This window comes from Candoia aspera, chromosome 3 (assembly GCF_035149785.1).
Source record: "Candoia aspera isolate rCanAsp1 chromosome 3, rCanAsp1.hap2, whole genome shotgun sequence".
NCBI classification, from domain to species: domain Eukaryota; kingdom Metazoa; phylum Chordata; class Lepidosauria; order Squamata; family Boidae; genus Candoia; species Candoia aspera.
The window spans coordinates 111,969,710-111,994,883 of record NC_086155.1 but is presented as its reverse complement, the minus strand read 5'-3'; the positions used below and the strand labels follow the sequence as shown (position 1 = coordinate 111,994,883).

Sequence of the window (25,174 nt, the reverse complement as noted above, 5' to 3'; positions counted from 1 at the left end):
GAAAATCCTAGCACAAATTCCAGCTTAGACATTTTACCTATTACTACTGAAATAGCAATTTTCTGAAACAAAGTTTCTCTGCTTCATTTAGCTGGACTTCTATAAAACTTGAGGAGATTCTAAAGTTTAATCAGAAGCTGTGGGTATGAACAGTAGTCCCATACTTTCCCCAGCCCCAGTATGTGGACTTCAACTGAATTTTGCCAACTTTTTATAAAATGACAAAATCTTTCCTATCTCCAGCAGAGGGAAGGCCTGGAGTATCTCGCTTTGTATGCGACCAAGAACAGCCCTCCTTCATGGGAGCGTATACTGATATGATATGATATATACTGTTCTCCTCATGCAGATGTGGATTAATAGTCTGGCATGAAGGGATGGCAGGCAGGCTACACAAGAATTAGTGTTCAGGGTTGCATGCATACCCATGTCTCTAATAAAGAATTATTCATTAAAATAACCTCCTTCTCCTCTTGATAATTTCTAGTTTTCTCTGTACTAATAAAATACAACATGATACATCTGCTGCCTCTTTTTCTGCTGATGTTTAAACAGTACAGTTAAACAGTACAATTTTCTTTATACTACTCTTATGTTTATTCCACTTTCTGATGTCCCTTGCCTAAATCTCAAATATAACAACATATATGCTTTCCTTTGTTACCACTGGATTCATTTCTCTGAATATCCCTAGTCAACAGGCTGATCTTATGTATAGTTATTTTTGAAATTTATATCATATGCCAGTCTTAATTTCTGAAATTAATGGCTTATTTTCAGGTGTAAATCCATGAAAGAATCATTTGGACCTGGATTTGTCACACAGAAAAGGGACAAAACACTCTGCTTGCTATCTTGCTGTCTCTGTAAAAGACTGATTGCTGCTGACTGGCCGCTGTGGATAACTGGGTGGCAGTGCAAAAGCTATAGCAGAGATTAGAAAAAGAATATAAGGCAGCCAGTTTCCAGGAAGCAAGCTTGCTGACTGAAGGTAAAGGGTGAACAAACAGAAATCTGGCAGTGGGAGGTTTCTAACTGTCTTAAGTGGATAGAAGGGAGGGAAGTTCCTATCAGATGTGCTTGTAAAACATTTGCATTTGTATTCCCCCCACAAAACAAACAAGTGAAGAGTACATATAAAGAAATACATATTTTGTGCAGTGCTCGAGAATAAATAAGAGGGTTAAAAGAGTAAGAGAATTGGCCACACTTCAGATGATAAGAAGTATGAAGCATGAAGGTTTCTTGACAAAACAAAGGCTGCTACAGCAGGAGCTGACAGAGAAAGCAACTCTCCACAAGAAAGAAGATTAAGCAGTAGAGTAAAGTGGATAAGAATGAAAGTAAGAAAAAAGAGATTCAGAAAATGTATCACACCACTGAAATTCAAAAACACTTTTTGCCCTAATGAAAGAAACTAGCTCTGAGCCTTTGTAGGAAGAACAACAGACAATGGTGAATACCAATGGAATTCATGAAAGACTAATTGCAAGGAGCTCATATAAAAACAAGTAATGAGTAATGATTACCTGGTCCCCTGAAGTTGACACTGACTTGATGTCTCATCCATCCATCCATCCATCCATCCATCCATCCATCCATCCATCCATCCATCCATCCATGTATGATGGGAGAGTTTAGTTACACTTGTATTTGCTCAGAGATAAAGCTCTGGCAATTTCTAATTTTCAGCCTGACAACTTTCTCCTTCAGGGGGTGAAAGAAGGCACAAGATCAGTCATCCCTGATTCAAAACTAAGAAATAAAGAACATTTAGCCAAGAAATTGGAAGCAGAAAATTCTTCAAGTAACTCTTCATGAAAGAAACTCTTCATGTAATATTAGAGTATAATAAATGTAAAACCATATGCAAAATTCCATACCATTAGAAGGTAACGGAAAAAGATGCCCAAGATGCTGGGGTTCCTTAAAAAAAAAGAGGAGATACTAAAATGCATTTACAATTATACACTGCAACTGCAATTATAATTATATAATTAAGTGGGAAATAAGCAGATGAAGCCATTATGGCTCCACAAAAACATACTACAATCTTCAAATCAAAAAGGACTCATACAGAAGGGGAAAGGGAATTTCACCAAGGCAGAATCTGTAGAGATAACTTGGATTTACAGAGATGGAGCTAGAAAACCTAAATTTTAAAATAAACTATGGAGAAGATGGAGAACAACAACAAAGAAGGGCCGCTTCAGAAACCCTCAACACAACGTTCTAGTTGCTCAGGAAGATGGCAAAAGTCAACTACAGGTAGTCCTTGCTTACAACAGTAATTGGGGCCAGAATTTCCATCGCTAAGTGATATGGTCGTAAAGTGTGATGTCTCAACTGAATTGCTTAGTGACGGCAATCCCGGCAGTCCCTGTTGCTGTCATTAAGCAAGAATCATGGGTCATTAAGTGAGGACCTCCTAGCAACTTCTTGCCGGCTTCCAACAACAAAAGTCAGTGGGGAAGCTGGCAGGAAGTTACAAGTTCCAGGTGTTTTGCAAGCAGGCTACCAGGCAGGCTAAGTGGCCCTGTGAGCATTTTTGGGCTGAGGGGTGGCTGTTGCTGGGTGGGGGAGGGTGAGCAGGTGGTTGCAGTGGCACACATGAGCGATTTCAGGCCTGGGGGTGGTTGCTGCCAGATGGGGGAGACTTACCTGAGTGACTTGCAACCCTCCCTGCTGGTTTCCCCATTGACTTTGCTTGTGGGAAGCCAGCAGGAAGGTCACAAATGGTGATCACATGACTGCGGGGGTGATACAATGGCCAGAACTTCAAGGATCGGTTGTATGTATCACTTGTTCAGCATCGTCGCAACTTTGAACAGTCCCTGAATGAGTGGTCGGTAAGTGAGGACTACTTGTAGATCTCCAAAAAAGAACGTCAATTCCTGTTCTTTCTCAATCTTTTAAAGACAGAAGCTACATATTCTAATAAAAAGAGATTGAAGGACCCAGATTCCAGTTAACAGTTGACAGAAAAAGGCAAAAATTGTTTATAGAATTTGAATCTCCAGGCATCTGCATTCTGTGATACTTGAATCAGATTTGGAAGGCACCATTTAGGTCGGCAAGTCCAACTCCCTGTTTAGTAAAGGAATAAAAATTAGAAGTATCTCCCACAGATGCCACAGATTGAGTGGAGTTACTCAATCACATCAAGTGAAGGAGCCCAGGACCTGTTTGTGTAATTGGTTCCGCTGCTGAATTAGTCTTTGTCCTCATTGCCCTTTTCTGAACCTGTTCCACTTTGTCTCAATCCTTCTTAGTGTGACGTCTGGAACTGGATGCAATACTCAAAAATGGGATTTGACAAGAATCATAGGAGGAGAGGGTTGGAAGCTACTTTGGAGGTCATCTGGCCCAATCCCCTGCCTAGTGCAGAAGTTTTCATACCATCCTTGACAAATGGCTATCCATTTTTTCTTGAAAACCTTCAATGATGGAGCACCCACAACTTCAGGAGCCAGACTATTCTTGTCTTACCCTTGGGTGATACAGAGAACAAATCCATACCCTCAGCCCTGTTCCAATCCTTTCATGTATTGGAACACTGCTATCATGTCTCCCCTCAGCTGTATCTTCTTTAGGCTAAACATACCTTTAACATACCTGGATACTATACCTCTGTTGATGCAGCCCAAAACTGCATTGGCTGTTTTGGCAGCTTTGATACATTGCTGACTCATGTTAAATCTGTGGTCTATCAAGACTCCTAGATCCTTCTTGTAGTACTACTGCTAAGTGAGGTACTACCTTATACCTCTGCATGTGGTTTTTCTGGTTTCAGGCCAGAATTTACTACTGATACATCCTTGATCACACTTGTTGACCAGGATGGAAGTGATGTATCCCTCCTTGAGTTCTCTGATCTCTCAGTGGCTTTTGATACCATTGACCAGCTGGCTCTGTGGGTTGGGGATTGAGGGCACCATTTTACGGTGCTTCTGTTCCTTTCTCTGGGTCTGGTTCCAGTTGGTGCTGGTTGGGGGTAGAGATCATCCCATATGCCCTTCCTGGGTGGGGTGCCACAGGGTTCTATTCTCTCTCTCCTCCTCTTCAACATCTACACGAAACTGCTGGGTGAAGTCGTTTGCCAGTTTAGGGTTCAGTATCATCACTATGCTGATAATAACCAATTATATCTCTTGATCAAGGGCCAGCCAAGTGAGGCCATCTGTCCCAATGCCTGAAGGCTGTATAGATTTGGATGGGGAGGAACCACCTCTGACTCCATCCTACCAAGACCAAGTGGCTGTGGGTATTTGGACCAACCAGATCTGGGGATATTCCATCTTTGACCTTGGATGGTGTGGCACTTCCCCCTTCAAGGTTGGTGCACAATGTGGGGGTCTTCCTGGACTTGCAGTTCCTGAAGAGCAGGTGGCAGATGTGGCCAGGAAGGCCTTTGCACAACTTCAACTGGTTTGCTCGTTGCACCCTTTCCTAGATTGGGGGGCCCTTCAGACAGTCACTGAGTATTTGTGCAACAGTGGTAATACTTAACTGTCTTTTGGGGGGGAGTTGTTTTGTGTGTTAGTGATGTTAGTATTTATATAGGTGTATGATATATTAGTATTTGTACAGGTTTTATTGTGGGTTGAAGGATGTTGATTTTATGTCAATTGCTTTGAGTCATCAAGATTGGGGAAATTACTAATTAAACAAACATTTAAATAAATATTCAGTCACCCACATCCTAGTCACCTCATGGCTTGACTACTGCAATGTGCTCTACATGGGGTTGCCCTTGAAGACCACCCAGAAACTTCAACTGGTCCAGAGCAGCGGCATGAGCAGTGATGAACATGCCTTGGTACACCCATGTAACACCTCTGTTTCACAAGCTGCACTGGTTGCCAATTTGCTTCCAGGTGCAATCCAAGGAGCTGGCTATTACCTATAAAGCCCTACATGGTATAGGGCCTGTTTATTTGAGGAACTTCCTGTCTCCTATAGTATCTGCCCAACCACTTCAATCTTGCAGGGTTGGCGTGCTCCGGGTTCCTTTGATTAAACAGTGTCATGTATCAGGACCCCAGAAGTACACCGTCTCTGTAGCAGTACCTGCCCTATGGAATGGGATTTACCTCGAGATCCAGATGGCCCCATTCTGCTGTTTTTCAGAAGAGTAGTGAAGACCTGCTTCTTCACCAAGTCTTTGGTGAGGGAGACTGAGATCCCTTGCTTCATTCCATCTGGTCTGCCATATTTGATCTTTTATTAATTTTATTGTAATTTGTTTCATTGTTGTGAGCTGCCCATAGGTGTTGGGAGTTGGGCAGAATACAACTTTAAATAATAATAATAATAATAATAATAATAATAATAATAATAATAATAATAATTCTCACCACTGAATATTTTGTTAAATAGAGCCTATTGTTCAACTCTGTCAAGATCCTTTTGAATCCTGAGCCTGTCTTCTAGGATGTTAGCAGCCCCCAACTTTATGCCATCTGCAAATTTTATGAGCATGCCTTCTATTCCCTCACATAACTCATTTATAAAGATACTGAAGAGTACTGGGCCCAAGACAGAACCCTGAGGGATGCCACTGCATACCTCCCTCCATGAGGATGTAGACCCATTAAGGAGCAGGCACTGGCTACAGTTGTAAAGCCAACTGTGAATCCATCTGTTACTGGGATCATCCATCCCACATTATTCCAGTTTATCAAGAAAGAGTCTAGGGTCTATTTTATCAAATGCCTTATTAAAGTCTAAGTACCCTACATCCACAGCATTTCCATGGTCCTCACTTAATGACCACAATTGGGACTGGAATTTTGGTTGCTAAGCAAAGCAGCCATTAAGTGAATCCAACCTGATTTTATGACCTGTTTTGCAGTGGTTGTTAAGCAAATCACCAGTCATTAAGCAAACCACATGGTCGTTAAGTGAATCACGCAGTTCCCCATTGGTTTTGCTTGCCAGAAGCTGACCAGAAAGGTTGAAAATGGTGATCACATGACCATGGGACACTGTGACGGTCATAAATGCAAACCGGTTGCCAAGCACCCAAATCATGATCAAGTGACTATGGGGACACTGCAACAGTTGTAAGTGTGAGGACTGGTCGTAAGTTGGTGTTTACAGCACTGTTTTAAGTCCGAACCATCACTAAACAAATGGTTAAGCAAGGACTACCTGTAATCTAGTCACATTGTAAAAGAAATAATATATATCCCAGGATTTGAAACTATGCTTGTATTGATGGAGCTTGTACTAAAGCTTGTACTAAAATTGTATTTGCCTTTTTGGCAACAACATAAGACTTCTGATTCATTTTTGCTATGCAATTAGCTATTATTCCAAGATCTTTTTGTAAACGCTTTTATCATTTCAAGTATTTTCTATGCTACAGCTGTATATTTGATTTCTGTTTTTGAAGGAAATTACTCTGCCTTTCTTTCTGTTAAATTTCATTTCTCTAGTTTCTCTAACTTATCAAGATTATGTTTTTTTCTGTGTTTTAGGGTATGGGTTATGCTACCCAATTTTTGCAAAATAGACAGGTTTGTTAAGCATTTTCACCATCTCCTCATACAAGTCATTAATAAAAACACTGACAAATACAGTGCCCAGAATTGAACTTTCTGACACCCACTTAATGCCTCATTCCAGCTTAAAGGAAGTCCTTTCATGAACATTCTTAGAGTATGATTTTAAAGACCAGCTATGTATCCATTTAATTATCATGCCTTCCAGCCTACATCTAACAAGTTTGCTAATCCTAAAACACTGCTAAATCCTTTGCTGAAATCAAGATATATTATGTCTACATAATTTCCACAAATCTACTGAAAAAGCTAAAAATGAGATAAATGAGATCTAATCTAAAAATAAAATCAGGTTATTCTGACAGAACTTGTTCTTAACAAATCCATGTTCATTTCTGATAATTATTAAAGGAAGTTATTGATGGTTTAGCCACACTTCTATTAATTATCTTCCAGAAATCCAGGAGAATGGGTAAAGTATCAGATGACTGGAGGGAGACACATATTGTTCCTATCTTCAAAAAGAGGAATATCCCATGATATTCTGATTAGCAATTTAATTTAGTTTAAGCTGGATAGCATGTCTAAAAGGTAGTTCTACACCTAGTCTCCAAAGTGTACTCAACAATTCCTAAACAAAGTAGAATGAGAGATCAAGTGGGGTGCCACAGAATTCAGTTCTATGACTTGAATAAAAAATTGGAATGACTGCACGAGGCATGACCCACTGTTTTAAATACAGGGTGTTCACAGTTTATCAATAAAGTAATATTTCACTGATATTGTAAGTTTTTGCTAGGGTAAAGTGTGTGTGTATATCTGTCCATAAGCCAGAACTATCGCAAGACAGATGAGAAGCTACCCTGTCATCAGTGACTAGCCAGAATAGACTGCCAGCTTCCATTTCTCTAGCTTTGAAATGACGGTTGATATAGTTCCAGCTCAGCTATAGTTTTAATTTTGTAGGTTTACAATAGGCAATTGCTAGTGTAATATTACAATTCATTTAATCTGGTGTTAAAACATTTTTAATGTATACCTAAAACAAAGAAGATATTCAAATATTTCTTCTCTATTGTTTCAAAGCACAGGACCTACAACAATATATTGAAATTAAAGGAAAACAAATTCAAGCTAATGGTTTAGTAGTTAAGGCACCCGGGCTAGTAATCAGGAGATTGAGAGTTCTAGTCCCGCCTTAGGCATGAAAGCTGGCTGGATGACCTTGGGCCAGTCATACTCTCTCAGCCCAACTCATCTCACAGGGTTGTTGTTGTGGCAAAAACAGGAGGAAGAAGGAATATTAGGTATGTTTGCTTCCTTATTTATAAGAATAATAAAGGCTGGATAAAAAAAATAGAAAAACTTTCCAAATAGCAGCTTGACTGTGATTTTTTAAAAAATTCCTATTTAGAAATTGAGCTCAAACTCCAGCTACAGCATAAAAAGCAAAGGCCTCAAGGATTATGATGGGTGCCAAGGCCCTGCAGAATTTTGTTTGTGGACATGCATAGTTTGTGTTTTATTGTTTTCAGTGTAAGACATCCAGAGTTTGAGTTTGGCAACCTCTAAATCTCATAACAAATAAATAAAGGACTCTGAAGCTGAACTAATTCATCTTGAAACATGATTATCAAAGGTATATATTATATATGTATCAGTAGAAGCAGGCCAAATTTTTACTAAATAAAGTAAAATGTGATTTGGACATTATAATGTATGTATCAGATAGAGCAAATCTGTGTAGGTGAGGACTACTTGGATCCCTGAATGTAGTTATTAAATATAAACATTTTGCAAAATTATTTTATCTAAAATATTTATTACTTTTCAACCCCCCAAAAGGCAAGGTAGTTTGTACTACTGACAAACACATCAGAATAAAGTTGTCTACATTCTCAGTAAAGCAATAGCATTTATAATATACCCAAGTTAACAAGGCAAAACGTAGTTCAGCAAACAAAATGTAGTCCTACAATCTAACATTAGAAATGTTAACTTAATTAGTAGTTTTTATTTTATTTATATTTTATTTATATTTAGAAAGAGGATGGAATAATTGTGGCACTCCACAGAACAAGTGATCCAGTGAAGGTTAATGGCTTAATATCTGAATGGAGCAGAGATTAAATTTCCCACTGAGCCTCAGCTATTTACAGTGTCTCAATCTAACTACCTCAGGTAGGCCAACACAGCCTCATATGGAATTCATTAACAAAAAATACATATTTATTTTAAAATAGTTCTAGGTCAGCCTAGTTATCAATGTTATTTTTAAAAAATGATTGGAAAAAAAATCTTCTAAAAAATCCCGACAATAAGATGTTACAGACATTGTAAGTATATATAATATGTATAAAATCACTACTATAATCTGTGTGCCCTGAGGTAGTTTAAGAAATACAAGTATTTGTAAAAAGACAGGAATCACTTTTTGTTTTTGAATAAGTATACTAAAACTCTCTGAGAATGTCAAAGATAAAACTTTCTGTGATAACTCCATTCCAATTTGATTATATGTGTTTGGGTGAATTTCATATTGGTTCCTTTGATTCCTTTTTTCCATTTTCTTGTATTTGTAATAACTGTAAAAATGTAAAATAATTCCATTTGCTGAAACAACAACCTTCAAAAGCAATGTCAACATGACCACTCTCCCCCCAACCCCCCATCATTTGGCTTCCCCGCCACTGCTCTATAGACTGCTACACAAAAGTCAGTGACCAATACATCGTAACACAGCAGCTAACAATAGAAATTATTTATTGAAATCACGAAACAGGTAAAATTATTTTACCTAAACAAAGCTGGGGAAGAGTAGCATATATAAACCCCAAAATTAATTAATGATACAACGGAAGGAAGATCGACACTATTCCTTGAATGTTTCATATTTTTTATTGATAACTAACTGCAGCCAGTTTGAAGCATGGCATCCAAAACTGTACCCACCAAAGTCTCACTGATTAATAGTATTTCCAGTATGCTACCCAGCTTGCAAGCTATAAATCACTTCTCTATACTGTGAAGTTCCCTATCATATAGTTCAGAATGTTTTGCGGCAGATAGCTTTCCTTGCTTTGAATTCCAGCAGCAGTAACCTTTGTTCTGCATGTGCTCATAATCTAACCTTTTATATATTCCAGAGAACTTCCCCTCAGCAAAGACTCCACACATCATTCTAGCTGTAGTGTCAATACCATTTCTGCATGCAAAAATCTTATATCCACAGCTCATGTCACTCCACTGAAAATGTTCAATTTTACCAAGGCATATCTTCAAATGTACTAAGGCTCCAGTGCCATCATATTACTAGAGAAGAAATCAGTGCTGGATATCTGAATGGAAGTTTGGCTGGAACGTGGGATACATAAACAAAGACCCAGCTGCAGGACTTTAAAGCCTGTTTTATAGTAATGAGCACCAAATATTAGAACTGAATGTGTCCTGATCATTGACTACTGGCAACCCCAACCCTTCATGCTCCACCCAAACGCCAGGATTCATTTTCCTAAATGGTATCAGCCTGCTCTGGTTTACCTTAACTATGCAATCTTCTCCCCACTCTCACAAACTTATTCCCTTAATTTGCTGGGCTGAAGGATGCCTCTTTTCTAAGCAGTCCTATGAATGTAACATGCATCTGGGCACTACAGGCCTCCAACCTGCATCATGCCAATCCATTCATGCAAAGAGGGCCAAGTCCATTTCACTCCCACACCTCTGTCCATATGGCCCTGTTGTAGTATGAGGGGATGGTGGGAGGGTGCAGCACAATCTCTCCTACCTGTTTATTGGTGTATTTCTGGGGGTTGGTACGGTAGCTGTAGTCTGAATACTGCTCCGAGCCTGTAGAATTGCTGTCCCCAGTGCCCACAAATGTATTGGTGGCTGGGAGGTCCTGTACTACCTGATGCTTCTTGGAGGCAGATGGTGATTGGGGCTGTAGCTGAATGGAAGGCAAAGGTGAATTGGAGCGGTAATGGCGGCCCAAGTCAGGGCTTCCAGGTGGATAATTAAGAGGCAGGTGGATGCGGGGACTGTCACTGACTGAATCATTCATAAGGTTGAATTTAAGGGATTTCTGCAGACCCGTTTCTTCTTCATCCTCAGATGGTTTTGGTGGCTTAGGGGATTTGCTTTTTTTCACCTTGCTTTTGGCTTTGTTCCCTTTGCTACCTTGCTTGGGAGCATACAGATCCTTAGTTTCCTTTTTGCCAGCTTGATAGCCACTTTTAGCCTCTTTCTGACGGCAGTAGCGCACCAACACGACAAGCAAAATAATCAAGGTGACAGCTACTATGCCTGCAATGACTCCAAACAAAATATTACTGCGTTGCTTGTTGCGCTCATACTCTGGGTCACCAGCAATGTCAATATCAATGGGTGTGTCCAAGCTGTGTCCCACTAGGGTCTCCAGCAGTGTTCGGTTAGCCAATGTTTCATTAACATAAAAATGAACTAATGCTGTGCCGTGGTGAGAAGGTTTCCCTTTGTCATTTACATGTACAACCAAGCGGTGAAGTCCATGATGCTTGCGGAGAATCTCTTTTTCTAGTGTGATATTTCCACTTACAGATGAAATCTTGAAAAGCTCAAAGGGGTTTCCACCGGCAATTCTAAACAGTAGTTCAGCATTGATCCCAGAATCAATGTCTTCAGCTCCAACACTCATGACCTGCTGCCCAGGACTAGTGTTGGGTAGAATATGTTTATAGGAAGCATTGGATGGAGATATAATTACTGGAGCATTGTCATTCTCATCTAACACGTTGATTGTCACCCCCACATAAGCAGATCTAGGTGGGTCACCCCCATCCACAGCTTTAAGCCGAAAAGTATAGGTACTCTGTCGTTCACGATCAAAAGATATGCTGGAAAGAATGGTTCCAGTACCATTTTGGATTACAAAGTCACCATTGTCCTGTTCCACTGAGAGCTGAATGACAGCATTATCTCCTTTGTCTGCATCAATAACTGTCACCATGCCCACTGGACTCAAGGGTGGCATGTTTTCCATGACAGAAAAATTGTAGCCACTTAGCATGAATTTCGGATCATTGTCATTACGGTCTATGACATTGATGGCAATTGAAGCAGTTCCTTTGCGACTAGGGCTACCCTTGTCAGTTGCAACTACCAAGAATTCATAGCGTTCTTGCTGTTCCCGGTCCAGCACATTTTTTACATGGATTTCACCAGATTCTGGATCAATTGAGAAGATGTCTTTTGATAAAGATTCTCCAGCTAGGGAGTAGACCAGTTTAGCATTAGATCCACTATCTGCATCAGTAGCACTCACTTCTACTACCAAATCATCTGGGGAATTATTCTCAGGAAATGCCACTTCTGTTGAGCTCTGGCTGAACACTGGATCATTGTCATTGACATCCATCACCTGCACTTTGAGGGAATTGGTGCTCGACAGGGGTGGATTGCCAGAATCCACAGCTACAATCTCAATGGTATATTCTTTCACTGCTTCATAATCCAGAGGTGTAGTGGTCTGTAGAAAGTATTTCTTTTTGCTATCACTGCCAGTATCACTGGCTTGTCGCAGCTGAAAAGGTACATCACCAGCCACTACGCAGGTTACAACAGCATTCTCACCCTCATCCCGATCAGACACCTGTACCAGGGCCACAGGCGTCTCAACTGGCACATCTTCAGAAATATTGGCAATGCCATCCTGATGAGTGACCAAACCAATACCACGAATTTCAATGGATGGAGCATTATCATTCATATCCCTGACACTGATCACCACCTGGGCACGGGCAGTTTTGGGGTTAGCTCCCTTGTCCTTAGCCAACACTGAGAACTTGAGCACACTGATGTCTTCACGATCAACAGGACCTTGTACAGTGATGAGTCCAGTGGCTCTGTCTAGGCGTAGCAGTCGATGAATTACATCTGAAGCCTGATGGAAGGAATAGTCAATCTCAGCATTGGCACCCTGATCAGAATCATTGGCTTTCACCTGCAATGAAAAAAGAATTTGATCAGGTAATACTTCAACGGTTTCAAGCTTTGGGTGCTACTTCCATGAAATTTAAAATATTACTTAATTGTAATTAAAAGAAGCAGAAATTATTAAATTATTACAGAATAGTACATTTACATTGAATCATATTTAGTTTTTGTCCTAGTCCCACTGTCTATTTTTTGGAGTGCAATTTTTGGCATGCTACTCAAAAGGCAAGTGTAGGCCCTGACCCTGTCAATTGCATACTTAGCTATTACACAGTATAATGCAGAACTGGGCAACCACACAGAGAATATATGACATTCAATAACAACAACAAATACTATGGCCTACAAAACATCAAGGGCCCTTACCTGCTTTTTACTACTGAGTTGGGGGGCAAAAACTACTTATTTTTTCTTATGCAAAAAAAGAGAGCAATCTTGAACAGGATCACCAGATAGGGAATTCCTCTTCTTGCTAAAAAAGTACAGCCCCTGATCCCGCTTCCATCTTAAAAAGTGCATCCCCTGATCCCCACTCAATAATCAAAGCAGCATTCAGAACTGAGAAGGTTGTCCATCCCTGCTATTTAGTGACATCTAAAACTGATTAAACCTCACCAACTTCAGGAACACCAGTGCTGTTGCTTGTGGTCCACCCAAAGAAGTTATATTTAATATGAGTGAACAGAAAGTTGAATGGGATATACTGTCAATACAGAGTAGTTTGGCAAGACGTTTCTGATTCCATCTTGTTTTAATAATAGAAACAACAAAAAAGTATGGTTAATTACTTGCACCTGATTCTTCAAATGGTCACCTGTGAAGTTACAGGTATTGATTATGTACCTAAACAAACTTCAGCAAAGGATCGTTACCTTGTCGTGGTGCTGGAGCTTGAGCACCTCAATGACGCCATGAACTAAACCGTGAAGGGCCACCCAAGACGGGAAGGTCATGACAGAGAGGTCAGACTAAATGCGATCCCTGGGGAAGGTAATGGCAACCCACCCCAGTATTCTTGCCGTGAAAACTAAATGGATCAGTACAACCAGACATATGTCGGTATACCATCGGAAGATGAGACCCCCAGGTCAGAAGATGGTCAAAATGCTACTGGGGAGGAACAGAGGATGAGTTCAACTAGCCCCAGACGTGATGACGCAGCTAGCTCAAAGCCGAAAGGACGGCTAGCAGCCGACGGTGCTGGTGGTGAACGGCGAATCTGATGTTCTAAGGATCAACACAACACTGGAACCTGGAATGTAAGATCTATGAGCCAGGGCAAATTGGATCTGGTTATTGCTGAGATGTCAAGATTAAAGATAGACGTTTTGGGCGTCAGTGAACTGAAATGGACTGGAATGGGCCACTTCACATCAAATGACCACCAGATCTACTACTGTGGACAAGAGGACCACAGAAAAAATGGAGTAGCCTTCATAATTAATAGTAAAGTGGCTAAAGCAGTGCTTGGATACAATCCAAAAAACGATAGAATGATCTCAATTCGAATTCAGGGCAAGCCATCTAACATCACAGTGATCCAAATATACGCCCCAACCACAGATGCTGAAGAAGCTGAAGTAGAGCAGTTCTATGAGGATCTGCAGCACCTACTGGACAACACGCCTAAAAGAGATGTTATTTTCATCACGGGAGACTGGAATGCTAAGGTGGGCAGTCAAATGACACCTGGAATTACAGGTAAGTATGGCCTGGGAGAACAAAACGAAGCAGGACATAGGCTGATAGAATTTTGCCAAGACAACTCACTCTGCATAACAAACACTCTCTTCCAACAACCTAAGAGACAGCTTTATACATGGACTTCACCAGATGGACAACACCGAAATCAGATTGACTACATCCTTTGCAGCCAAAGGTGGCGGACATCTATACAGTCGGTAAAAACAAGACCTGGAGCTGACTGTAGTTCCGATCATGAACTTCTTCTTGCACAATTTAGGATCAGACTCAAGAGATTAGGGAAGACCCACAGATCAGCTAGATATGAGCTCACTAATATTCCTAAGGAATATGCAGTGGAGGTGAAGAATAGATTTAAGGCACTGAACTTAGTAGATAGGGTCCCGGAAGAACTCTGGACAGAAGTTCGCAACATTGTTCAGGAGGCGGCAACAAAATACATCCCAAAGAAAGTGAAAACCAAGAAGGCAAAATGGCTGTCTGCTGAGACACTAGAAGTAGCCCAAGAAAGAAGGAAAGCAAAAGGCAACAGCGATAGGGGGAGATATGCCCAATTAAATGCACAATTCCAGAGGTTAGCCAGAAGAGATAAGGAATTATTTTTAAACAAGCAATGCGAGGAAGTGGAAGAAGACAATAGAATAGGAAGGACAAGTGACCTCTTTCAGAAGATTAGAAACATTGGAGGTAAATTCCAGGCAAAAATGGGTATGATCAAAAACAAAGATGGCAAGGACCTAACGGAAGAAGAAGAGACCAAGAAAAGGTGGCAAGAATATACAGAAGACCTGTATAGGGAGGATAACGATATCGGGGATAGCTTTGACGGTGTGGTCAGTGAGCTAGAGCCAGACATCCTGAAGAGTGAGGTTGAATGGGCCTTAAGAAGCATTGCTAATAACAAGGCAGCAGGAGACGACGGCATCCCAGCTGAACTGTTCAAAAACTTGCAAGATGATGCTGTCAAGGTAATGCATGCTATATGCCAGCAAACTTGGAAAACACAAGAATGGCCATTAGAGTGGAAAAAATCAACTTATATCCCCATGCCAAAAAAAGGAAACACTAAAGAATGTTCAAACTATCAAACAGTGGCACTCATTTCACATGCCAGTAAGGTAATGCTCAAGATGCTTCAGCACTTCAGCAATTCATGGAGTGAGAATTGCCAGATGTACAAGCTGAGTTTAGAAAAGGCAGAGGAACTAGGGACCAGATTGCCAATATGCACTGGATAATGGAAAAAGCCAGGGAGTTTCAGAAAAACATCTATTTCTGTTTTATTGACTATTCTAAAGCCTTTGACTGTGTGGACCATAACAAATTGTGGCAAGTTCTTAGTGGTATGGGGATACCAAGTCATCTTGTTGCCTCCTGAAGAATCTAACGACCAAGTAGCAACAGTAAGAACAGACCACGGAACAACAGACTGGTTTAAGATTGGGAAAGGAGTACGGCAGGGCTGTATATTCTCACCCTACCTATTCAACTTGTACGCAGAACACATCATGCGACATGCTCGGCTTGAGGAATCCAAAGCTGGAGTTAAAATCTCTGGAAGAAACATTAACAATCTCAGATATGCAGATGATACCACTTTGATGGCTGAAAGCGAAGAGGAACTGAGGAGCCTTACGATGAAGGTGAAAGAAGAAAGTGCAAAAGCTGGCTTGCAGCTGAACCTCAAAAAAACCAAGTTTATGGCAACCAGCTTGATTGATAACTGGCAAATAGAGGGAGAAAATGTAGAAGCAGTGAAAGACTTTGTATTTCTAGGTGCAAAGATTACTGCAGATGCTGACTGCAGTCAGGAAATCAGAAGACGCTTAATCCTTGGGAGGAGAGCAATGACAAATCTCGATAAAATAGTCAAGAGCAGAGACCTCACCCTGACAACAAAGGCCCGCATAGTTAAAGCAATGGTGTTCCCCGTAGTAACAGATGGCTGCGAGAGCTGGACCATAAGGAAGGCTGAGAGAAGGAAGATAGATGCTTTTGAACTGTGGAGTTGGAGGAAAATTCTGAGAGTGCCTTGGACTGCAAGAAGATCGAACCAGTCCATCCTCCAGGAAATAAAGCCAGACTGCTCACTTGAGGGAATGATATTAAAGGCAAAACTGAAATACGTTGGCCACATAATGAGAAGACAGGACACCCTGGAGAAGATGCTGATGCTAGGGAGAGTGGAAGGCAAAAGGGCAAGATGGATGGATGATATTCTAGAGGTGACGGACTCGTCCCTGGGTGAGCTGGGGGTGTTGACGACCGACAGGAAGCTCTGGCATGGGCTGGTCCATGAAGTCACGAAGAGTCGGAAGTGACTAAACGAATAAACAACAAGTATAAGGGGCAGATAATCATGAACTCAAATGCCCTAAAGATTGCAATGAAGAGCACCAGAACAAATGCCAGTGTGGGATAAGTGTGGATACATATTCATGAATCCTCAAAGAAACCGTTTAACCAATAGTAAGGAAAAATGAGATACTATCAACTGTATTATAAAATGCAAAAATCATGGTGAATAAACCTTGAGGGATAAGAATGCAGTCCTTGAAATTTTAACAAGAGAAACTGCAAAATGTATTAAATATTATATCTAGAACAAGATTATGACCAGAATTTATTCTAAAATTTTTTTCAATTTACACTTACAGTAAGCAGTCTGGCTGCAAAACAAACATTCAATAGCTATGTCAGGAATTGGTTTCTATCTGGAGTTTCCAAATCACCAAAGTTGACAGGTTTAGATAATATATTGTGTTTCTATAGAGACTAAATAGTTCTGGATGAGATGGGAGGAAACATGATCCTCCTGAGATGAAGCAGGAATGTCATAAATGATGGTTTGTTATGGCCACCATGGGATGATTAGTATGTCCTGAGTGAATCTTGGAACAATATTACTGAGGAATAGTAGTGGGGGACATGTGTTTCGTTGTTAACTAGATCATTCAGATTATTTCTCATAAATCCATGATCTATATCTGCTTTGCACTGATTCTTGTCCGTGGAGGCAAATAGACTGATGCTGTGATGTCCCTACCATCCAAAGAGGAATACAATTACCTATCAATTTAGTCTCCCTTCATGAGTCATCAACACTGGATGACTGTTGGCTAAACAGTTTATGGATTCAGCCAGATGAATAGGTCAATCCTTCTGGCTAAGCACCAATCCCAAAGATGAAAGGTCAGATTCAGTAGTCACTGTTTTCTTACCTCTCAACTATCGTGGTCTGATGTGGCATATTTGCAAGACTTTGAAAATCTGAAATGCCTGAAGTCTGCTATGAGCTTGAGCTACACTCAGGATCGGTACATGTCCCTTGCACTTGGAGAGAATACTCTCATCAGGACTTCCAGGTGGAGGAAATAACAAACTAGCACATCTCCGAATAGTGGAGATGCTGCCAAGGTGGAGACTGGAGGCCCAGCAGCAAGCCTGGGACAGTGGAGCTTCTCCAGACAAGGAGAAACCAGGAGATTGCCCCCTTGTGCTTCAGAAGGCAGCTCCTCATGAGGAAACCCACAGGATCCAGAAGGAAACTGTGGGCGACTCACGAGTAGAGTACTGGTTGCTGAAGAAGAATATCAAGCTCATAGCCTCATGCGGAGCCTGCTTTAAGGATACTGGGTTTGCTCAAAACTCCACTTTCTAGAACATGTTTAGAAAAAAAAATTAGAAGTTACAGAGATCTTCCAAGCAGTAGAGCAACTAAACCACCTGGTGAGTGTTCCTTTGACTCAGGCAAGATTATAGTAAACAGCGAAGAAATAATTAAAAGGATTTAAAAACAATTAAAATCGAACAACCCTTCGAATGGCCGCTCATGCCCTGGTTATCTCCCATATAGACTACTGCAATGCGCTCTACGTGGGGCTACCTTTGAAGAGTATCCGGAAGCTACAGCTGGCACAAAATGCAGCCATGCAGGAGATCTTGGGTATCCCAAGATCAGCACGTGTCACCCCTTTGCTCCGTGAGCTGCATTGGTTGCCAGTATGCTTCTGGGTCCAATTCAAGGTGTTGGTTATCACCTTTAAAGCCCTACATGGCACGGGACCAGGCTACCTAAAGGACCATCTGCTCCCCATATCAATCTGTCCCTCCCATTCATGCAGAGAGGGCATGCTACAGACCCCGTCTGAAAGAGAACTCCATCTGGTGGGGTCCAGGAGGCAGGCCTTCTCTGCAACAGCCCCGGCCCTTTGGAATATCCTTCCCCCGGAAGTGAGACTGGCTCCCTCCCTCCTGGACTTTAGGAAACAACTAAAGACCTGGTTCTGTTATCATGCCTGGGGCAGGAGAGAGGGTAGTCATTCCTGGGGATGGTTAGTTTCTTAGAAGGACCCTGCTCTGCTTGCAAATCACAGAGAACTTCAAGCCATTGGGGTTTTTATCATATTTATTTTATTATGTATTATAGTATTTTACAGTTTTATATTTTTCTTATTTATGTTTTATTGTAAACCGCCCAGAGTCCCTTTTGGGAGATGGGCAGTGATAAATTTGATTAATAAATAAAAATTAATTAATTAAAAGCAAAAAGCTTGCCAAGAGTTTGAGCTATGAAAGTTTAAAATGGATTAAGGGAATTTGGAATACTGTTTATTTTAAAGTACTTTTGAATTAATTAAATAAACAATACACACCTCCCTGGGAACTAGGACTGTTTAAAATTTGCTAAGAGGGATGACTGGTTGGTTTCATTAAAAAAGAGATAAGAGAAAGTTGTGAAAGATCATGTGACTGTAGAACTACAGAGTGCCAAATGGGACTAAAGAGGGAAGGAAGGAAGGAAGGAAGGAAGGAACTCTCCTTTATTTTTTTACTTCCCCTTATAATTATAATTATAAATAAAAAGAGAAATGGCTACTACTAGTACTACTAGAAAAGCAGCAAAAACCACAGAAGGGAGGAGAAAATCCTTAACAGAGCAAATAACAGAAAAAGGGATCATGCCAGAGATATTACAAAGGATGTTTGAAGAACTGGGGAAGAATGTTACAGCATCAGCGACTGAATATGTTAAGAGCGATCTGGCTACACTTGAAGGGAGAATGTGTCAGGTTCACCGTTTCAATGTTAATGTACATCGTAACGGTTCGCATGCCAGAGTGTTGACACGCGTTCCTGGCTGGGAGGATGCTGCTGATAAACCTTGTACGGAGAATTGTGTCTGCCTGTGCCATGGAGGAATGTGTTTGGGTTATCTCTTTAATGTCAAGGTCTTTTTGCCCGTTGATCAGCAGAGCTCGTTAGGAGCACCTGGGAATGTGGGATTGTAAGGAATGAAGGGGGGGTGGGACGCTGTTTGAAGCGGGGCTATTTAGTTTGACTTTAGGCGTGCTTTTCTCATTCTCAGCTTTCTTTCTGTTTGCACTCTATTCTAAATAAAATCAGAACTTAAACTTCGATTTTGAGTCTGAGCATTTTATTTGGGTTAAGGCAATCATCACATAAAGCTGAGAATCATTTAACGAATAAACCTCGCTAGTCTCTACCAAGAAATTTTTCTTGCGAAAGAAAAAGTTAGCGATGGCAGAATCGAGGAGAGTGTCAATGGGGTTTGGTGAAGCGACCAGACAGTTCCTGGAGTCGGCATTTCCAAGCAGGGACCCGAGCCCCCTCCCATCCCACCTCGCACCCTATTCCAGAGAGTCCAGCTCCAGCCCGGAGTTGGGGGATCCGATGGAAAGGGGGGAGCCGGAACAGCCTGTAACAACTGGTACCCCTCCCCTGGAGATGATGTGGGATACCACGGGAGAACCCCGGCCGGGGACATCTCACACCTCATGGAGGCTATGTTACCCCGACTCCCGAGAGGGAATCCACCACGGTGTTGGCAAGCCGGCAGCCTGAGGCACCAGGGCTGGAGGACTCGGTCACACTGCACAGGATCAGAGTCATCGAAGCAAAGATCGAGTCTATGGAGCATATGCTATGATCCATTTCGGCTGCGGTGGGGGACCTGGTGAAGGTTGTTGGTAGTCCAGGTGCCGCAATGGGACCCACCATCCCCCCTCCTCCGTCGCCGGCACCGAGAGGGCGGGGGCGGCCATGGGATTCTTCCCCAGGTTTCCAAGGTCTCACTCCGGTGTCAGGAGGGACCCTGGCTCGTCCACCGGTTGGGGCTGCACCAGTTGGCGGGGTCGCGAAGGACTTTCCTGTGAAGTTTGATGGGGACCCCACAAATTTGTCATTTTCCCTTACCAACGCTGCAAACTATATGCAGCAATATGGACATTGCTTCACCTCGGAAGGGGCGAAAATCACAGCGGTTGCCACAAAGCTGAAAGGCAGAGCTGTTGACTGGTATGCAAGCCACTAAGGGGGACAAGCCTCCCTCCAGTGGAAAGGGCCCAAGACAGCCGTCTACCACAGGATGGGATGAGAAACAGCGACGTTTTGCCTGAGGGCAATGAATCAAGTGTGGCAAGGCAGGTCAACGCGCTGCAGAATGTCACAAGACTAAGACTGCGGATCGCCCGTCTAAACCTCTGCAGAAGACACCTAACCCTCCCCGTCAGCTGGCGGGGGCAAAGGCATCCGTGGAGGAGGGGGACGATGTCTACCTCGCGGGAGACGCTTTTGCCGCCCTTGAACAGCCAGCGGGAAACGACTTCCACCTGTCTTAAACAGCGCCGCTGGACAGGTGGTGGAGAATGGGCGCAATACCAACATGGTGAGTGCTGACTGCCCCATCCTAGCTGTAAAGATCGAGTTGGGCTTCCGCTCCAAGACCGTCGAAGTCTGGGCTTTGGTTGACTCGGGGTGTTCCAGATGTTTGATCCACCCCGACTTAGTCGCTGCGTTGGAGCTGCCTTGCTTTCCCCTTCCAAAACCACTAATTTTTCAGCAATTAGATGGTTCCATGGCAGGGGGGGGGGGGACCGGCCACCCAGTTTACTGGGGATGTTATGTTACAGATGGGAACACACGTGGAGCTGATCAAATTCATTGTCACTCCAGTGGGAAACCCTCTGGTAGTTTTGGGGATTCCCTGGCTAACTAGCCATAATCCATACATCAATTGGAAGTCCCGTACTATTACGTTTGATGATGGATTCTACCAGGCTCCTATTGTGGGGAAGTCCATCACTGTGGGGGTGGGGAGGGCTGAAATTGTCAACCCTCAGTCTCCCGCTCTACCCATGGAAGGGCTGCCTGCCAGATACCGTGACTTTGCCGACATTTTCGAGGAGGAGGAGGCAGACCACTTACCCCCCCCCCCATCGCAAAACTGACTGTGCCATTGAGCTTCTTCCGGATGTCCCCTTACCCAAGCCGAAGATCTATGCTATGACTAAGAAGGAACTGGGGGCATTGCGGGAGTTCATTGACAAAAACCTTGCTAGAGGTTTCATTGAACCAGCAAATTCGCTGGTTGGGGCTCCCGTGTTGTTCCGCGAAAAGAAGGATGGTACCCTTAGACTGTGCACAGACTATCGTGGGTTAAATTCAGCCTCACTTTCAAACAAATACCCTCTGCCTCTCGTAAAAGATACGTTAGCGCATTTGTGTGCTGGTAAAGTCTTTTCCAAGCTTGACCCCCGTGAAGCATACTATCGCATTCGCATTTGGGAGGGGGATGAGTGGAAAACAGCTTTTAACTGCCCCTTGAGTTCCTTTCAGTATAAGGTCCTTCCTTTTGGTCTAGCAGGGGCCCCAGGGGTTTTCATGCAACTGATCAATGAGGTGTTACATGACCATTTGTTTAAGGGGGTTTTGGTTTATTTGGATGATGTTCTCATCTACACTAAGACTGAAAAGGAACACGAGAAGCTTGTCAAACAAGTTCTCACCAAACTCAGAAAAGCTAAGCTTTATGCTAAGCTTTCTAAATGTGAATTCCATAAGTCTCGCTTGGATTACTTGGGCTACAGAGTTTCTGATAAGGGTATTGAAATGGATCCTGAAAAGGTTCAGGCAGTTCTCAACTGGGAGCGCCCGTGAACTTCAAAGTTTTCTGGGGTTCGCCAATTTTTACAGATCCTTTGTCCAGGGGTTCGCGAAGATTGTTCTGCCCCTGACTGATTTGTTGTGCACCAAAGGGGTCGGGGAGACACGCAAGGTGAAGAACCCGGGGGCCGTGATCAATTGGACTCCTGCCTGTCTGGCTGCCTTTGATCAGTTGAAGGCTCTTTTCACAGCTGAACCCATTTTATCCCACCCTGACCCTGAACGGGCTTTTGTTGTTCAGGTTGATGCCTCTGATTTTTCTATTGGAGCTATTTTGTTGCAAAAGGATTCTGCCGGGCTCTTAAAGCCTTGCGCCTATCTCTCCCGTAAGTTTTCACAAACGGAGCGGTGCTGGCATGTTTGGGAGAAGGAAGCTTTTGCAGTTAAGGCTGCATTGGAGGCTTGGCGTCACCTTTTGGAGGGGGCGACTTGCCCTTTTGAGGTTTGGACGGATCACCGCAACCTCGAGGCGCTCCGAACGCCCAGGCGTCTCAGCCCAAAGCAGATCCGCTGGACTCAATTTTTTAGCTGTTTTAATTTCCAGCTGAAATTTATCCCAGGGAAGAAAAATTTTTTGGCTGATGCCCTTTCCCGTTTGCCCCAAGACGTGGAGCCAGTCTCCGATGTCATTGGGACTGTACTCACGGAGCCTCAATTGGGATTGGTCGCGGTCACCCGGAGCCGCGCTCGGGGGCAGCCTCCTTCCCCCTCGCAAATGGTTCCGGCACAGCACTCTCGGAGCCGTAAGCAACCTCAAATGCCTGGTCGGTTGCATGCTGATTTTGTCTCCGCTTTGCAATCTGATCCCTGGCTCCTTGCTAACCCTGACGAGGTTTCTCTTGAGCACGGCCTGGCTTGAGTGGGTGGGCGTTTGTACGTCCCTGAATCTCAACGGTCTGCAATATTAGCCCGTTCCCATGACAGTAAGCAAGCTGGTCATTTTGGTTTTCTCAAGTCCCCCATTTAATCCGGCGGCAGTTTTGGTGGCCCTCCTTGCGGAGGGACGTGAAGGATTATGTCGCTTCATGCCCTGTCTGCGCTATGTCTAAACGGCAGTCAGGTAAGCCCCAGGGGCTTCTGCAGCTAGTAGCTGACCCTTCTCACCCTTGGGACAAAATTTCTATGGATTTTATTGTGGACTTACCCCCCAGTCAAAAGAAAACTGTCATTTGGGTGGTCAAGGATTATTTTTCTAAACAGGCTCACTTTGTTCCCTGTGCCTCTATTCCTTTAGCGCAGCAACTAGCCAGGCTCTTTTTGGTACACGTCTACCGCCCACACAGATGCCCCTCTCGTTTGGTGACCGATAGAGGCACACAATTTACCTCACGGTTTTGGTGGGCTTTTTTGAAACTGATTGGCACGGAACAGGCATTGTCAACCTCTTCGCATCCCCAGACTGACGGATCTACGGAGGTCCTTAATGCCACACTGGAGCAGTTTCTCCGGTCTTATATAAATTACCATCAAGATGACTGGGTTGATTTGCTCCCTTTCACTGAGGTCACTTATAACAATGCTGTGCACCAAAGCACTGGTCAGACCCCCTTTTGGATCATTTCAGGGTGGGATTTTGTTCCCATTCCTGAGTTTCCCCAGCCTCCTACCCCTGCTGTGGCTGCCTGTGATTGGGGATCTCGACTCACTGATTCCTGGCCGGTCATTAAGAATGCTCTCACTGAGGTGCAAGCTTCCTATAAGCTTCACGCTGACAGACACCGGAGGAAGCAGCCTGTTTTTCAGATCAGAGACCTGGTCTATCTCTCTACCAAATTTATCAAGTCTCCTCAGCCATCCAAGAAGCTTGCTCCTAAGTTCATTGGCCCCTTTCCTGTTACTGAGGTTATAAATCCTGTCACTGTACATTTGGATCTGCCTCATAATTTGAAGCGTTTGCACCCTGTTTTTCATTGCAGTTTGCTTAAGCCTGCCCATGACTCCTCTCGTTGGCATCCACAACCTCCTCCCCCTGCACCTGTCATGATTGATGGACAGCAGCACTTCGAGGTTAAGGAGGTTCTCGACTCTCGCAAGCTTCGAGGCACTCTGCAATATTTAGTTCGCTGGAAGCATTTTCCTCATCCTGAGTGGGTCGCTGCTCGCGACGTGGTAGCTCCTGATTTAGTTCGCAGTTTTCATCTTGCATATCCTTCCAAGCTGGCTGTTTGATTTTTTTTTGGGGGGGGGCGATATGTCAGGTTCACCGTTTCAATGTTAATGTACATCGTAACGGTTCGCATGCCAGAGTGTTGACGCATGTTCCTGGCTGGGAGGATGCTGCTGATAAACCTTGTACGGAGAATTGTGTCTGCCTGTGCCATGGAGGAATGTGTTTGGGTTATCTCTTTAATGTCAAGGTCTTTTTGCCCGTTGATCAGCAGAGCTCGTTAGGAGCACCTGGGAATGTGGGATTGTAAGGAATGAAGGGGGGGTGGGACGCTATTTGAAGCGGGGCTATTTAGTTTGACTTTAGGCGCGCTTTTCTCATTCTCAGCTTTCTGTTTGCACTCTATTCTAAATAAAATCAGAACCTAAACTTTGATTTTGAGTCTGAGCATTTTATTTGGGTTAAGGCAATCATCACAGAATGGAGGAAAGATTTGCAAATATGGAAGAAATAATTAGAAGAATCTGTAATACAAATGACTGGACAGGTTAAACAAATTAAAGACAAAATAGAAATTTTGGAAAACAAGAGAAAAATAATAAACCAAGAGGTGGAAGACTTAGATAATATGGCACTACAGGAATTAAGAGAGAAAGAATTTTGAGGAAGGAAAGAAGTCTCACAGCAATTAAATTTCTACAATGCCAGCTTTCCATGTTAACAATAAAAGAAATGGAAGTAAAAAGGAACTTTGTAAAACAGAAGAATTTTGAGTTTGCAAATAAGCCAGGGAAATGGTTGGTATATATATTAAGAAAAGAAAGTGAGAAAAAAATATTAAAATTACAAAATGGGAAAATTATGGTAACAGACAATGCAAGTATGCAAAGAATATTCCATCAGTATTATACAAAATTAT

General features: G+C 42.8%; 1 protein-coding gene across 2 annotated transcripts in view; it reads right to left on the bottom strand.

The window, feature by feature from the left end:
* The window catches only part of PCDH1 (protocadherin 1), a 172,668-nt gene that overhangs the window by 92,386 nt on the left and 55,108 nt on the right, over positions 1-25,174 (bottom strand). For both annotated transcript variants that reach the window (XM_063298609.1, XM_063298608.1), the window contains exon 3: positions 10,294-12,486. In XM_063298609.1, coding sequence (XP_063154679.1) covers positions 10,294-12,486 — 2,193 coding nt within the window. The remainder of the gene's footprint in view (positions 1-10,293; positions 12,487-25,174) is intronic.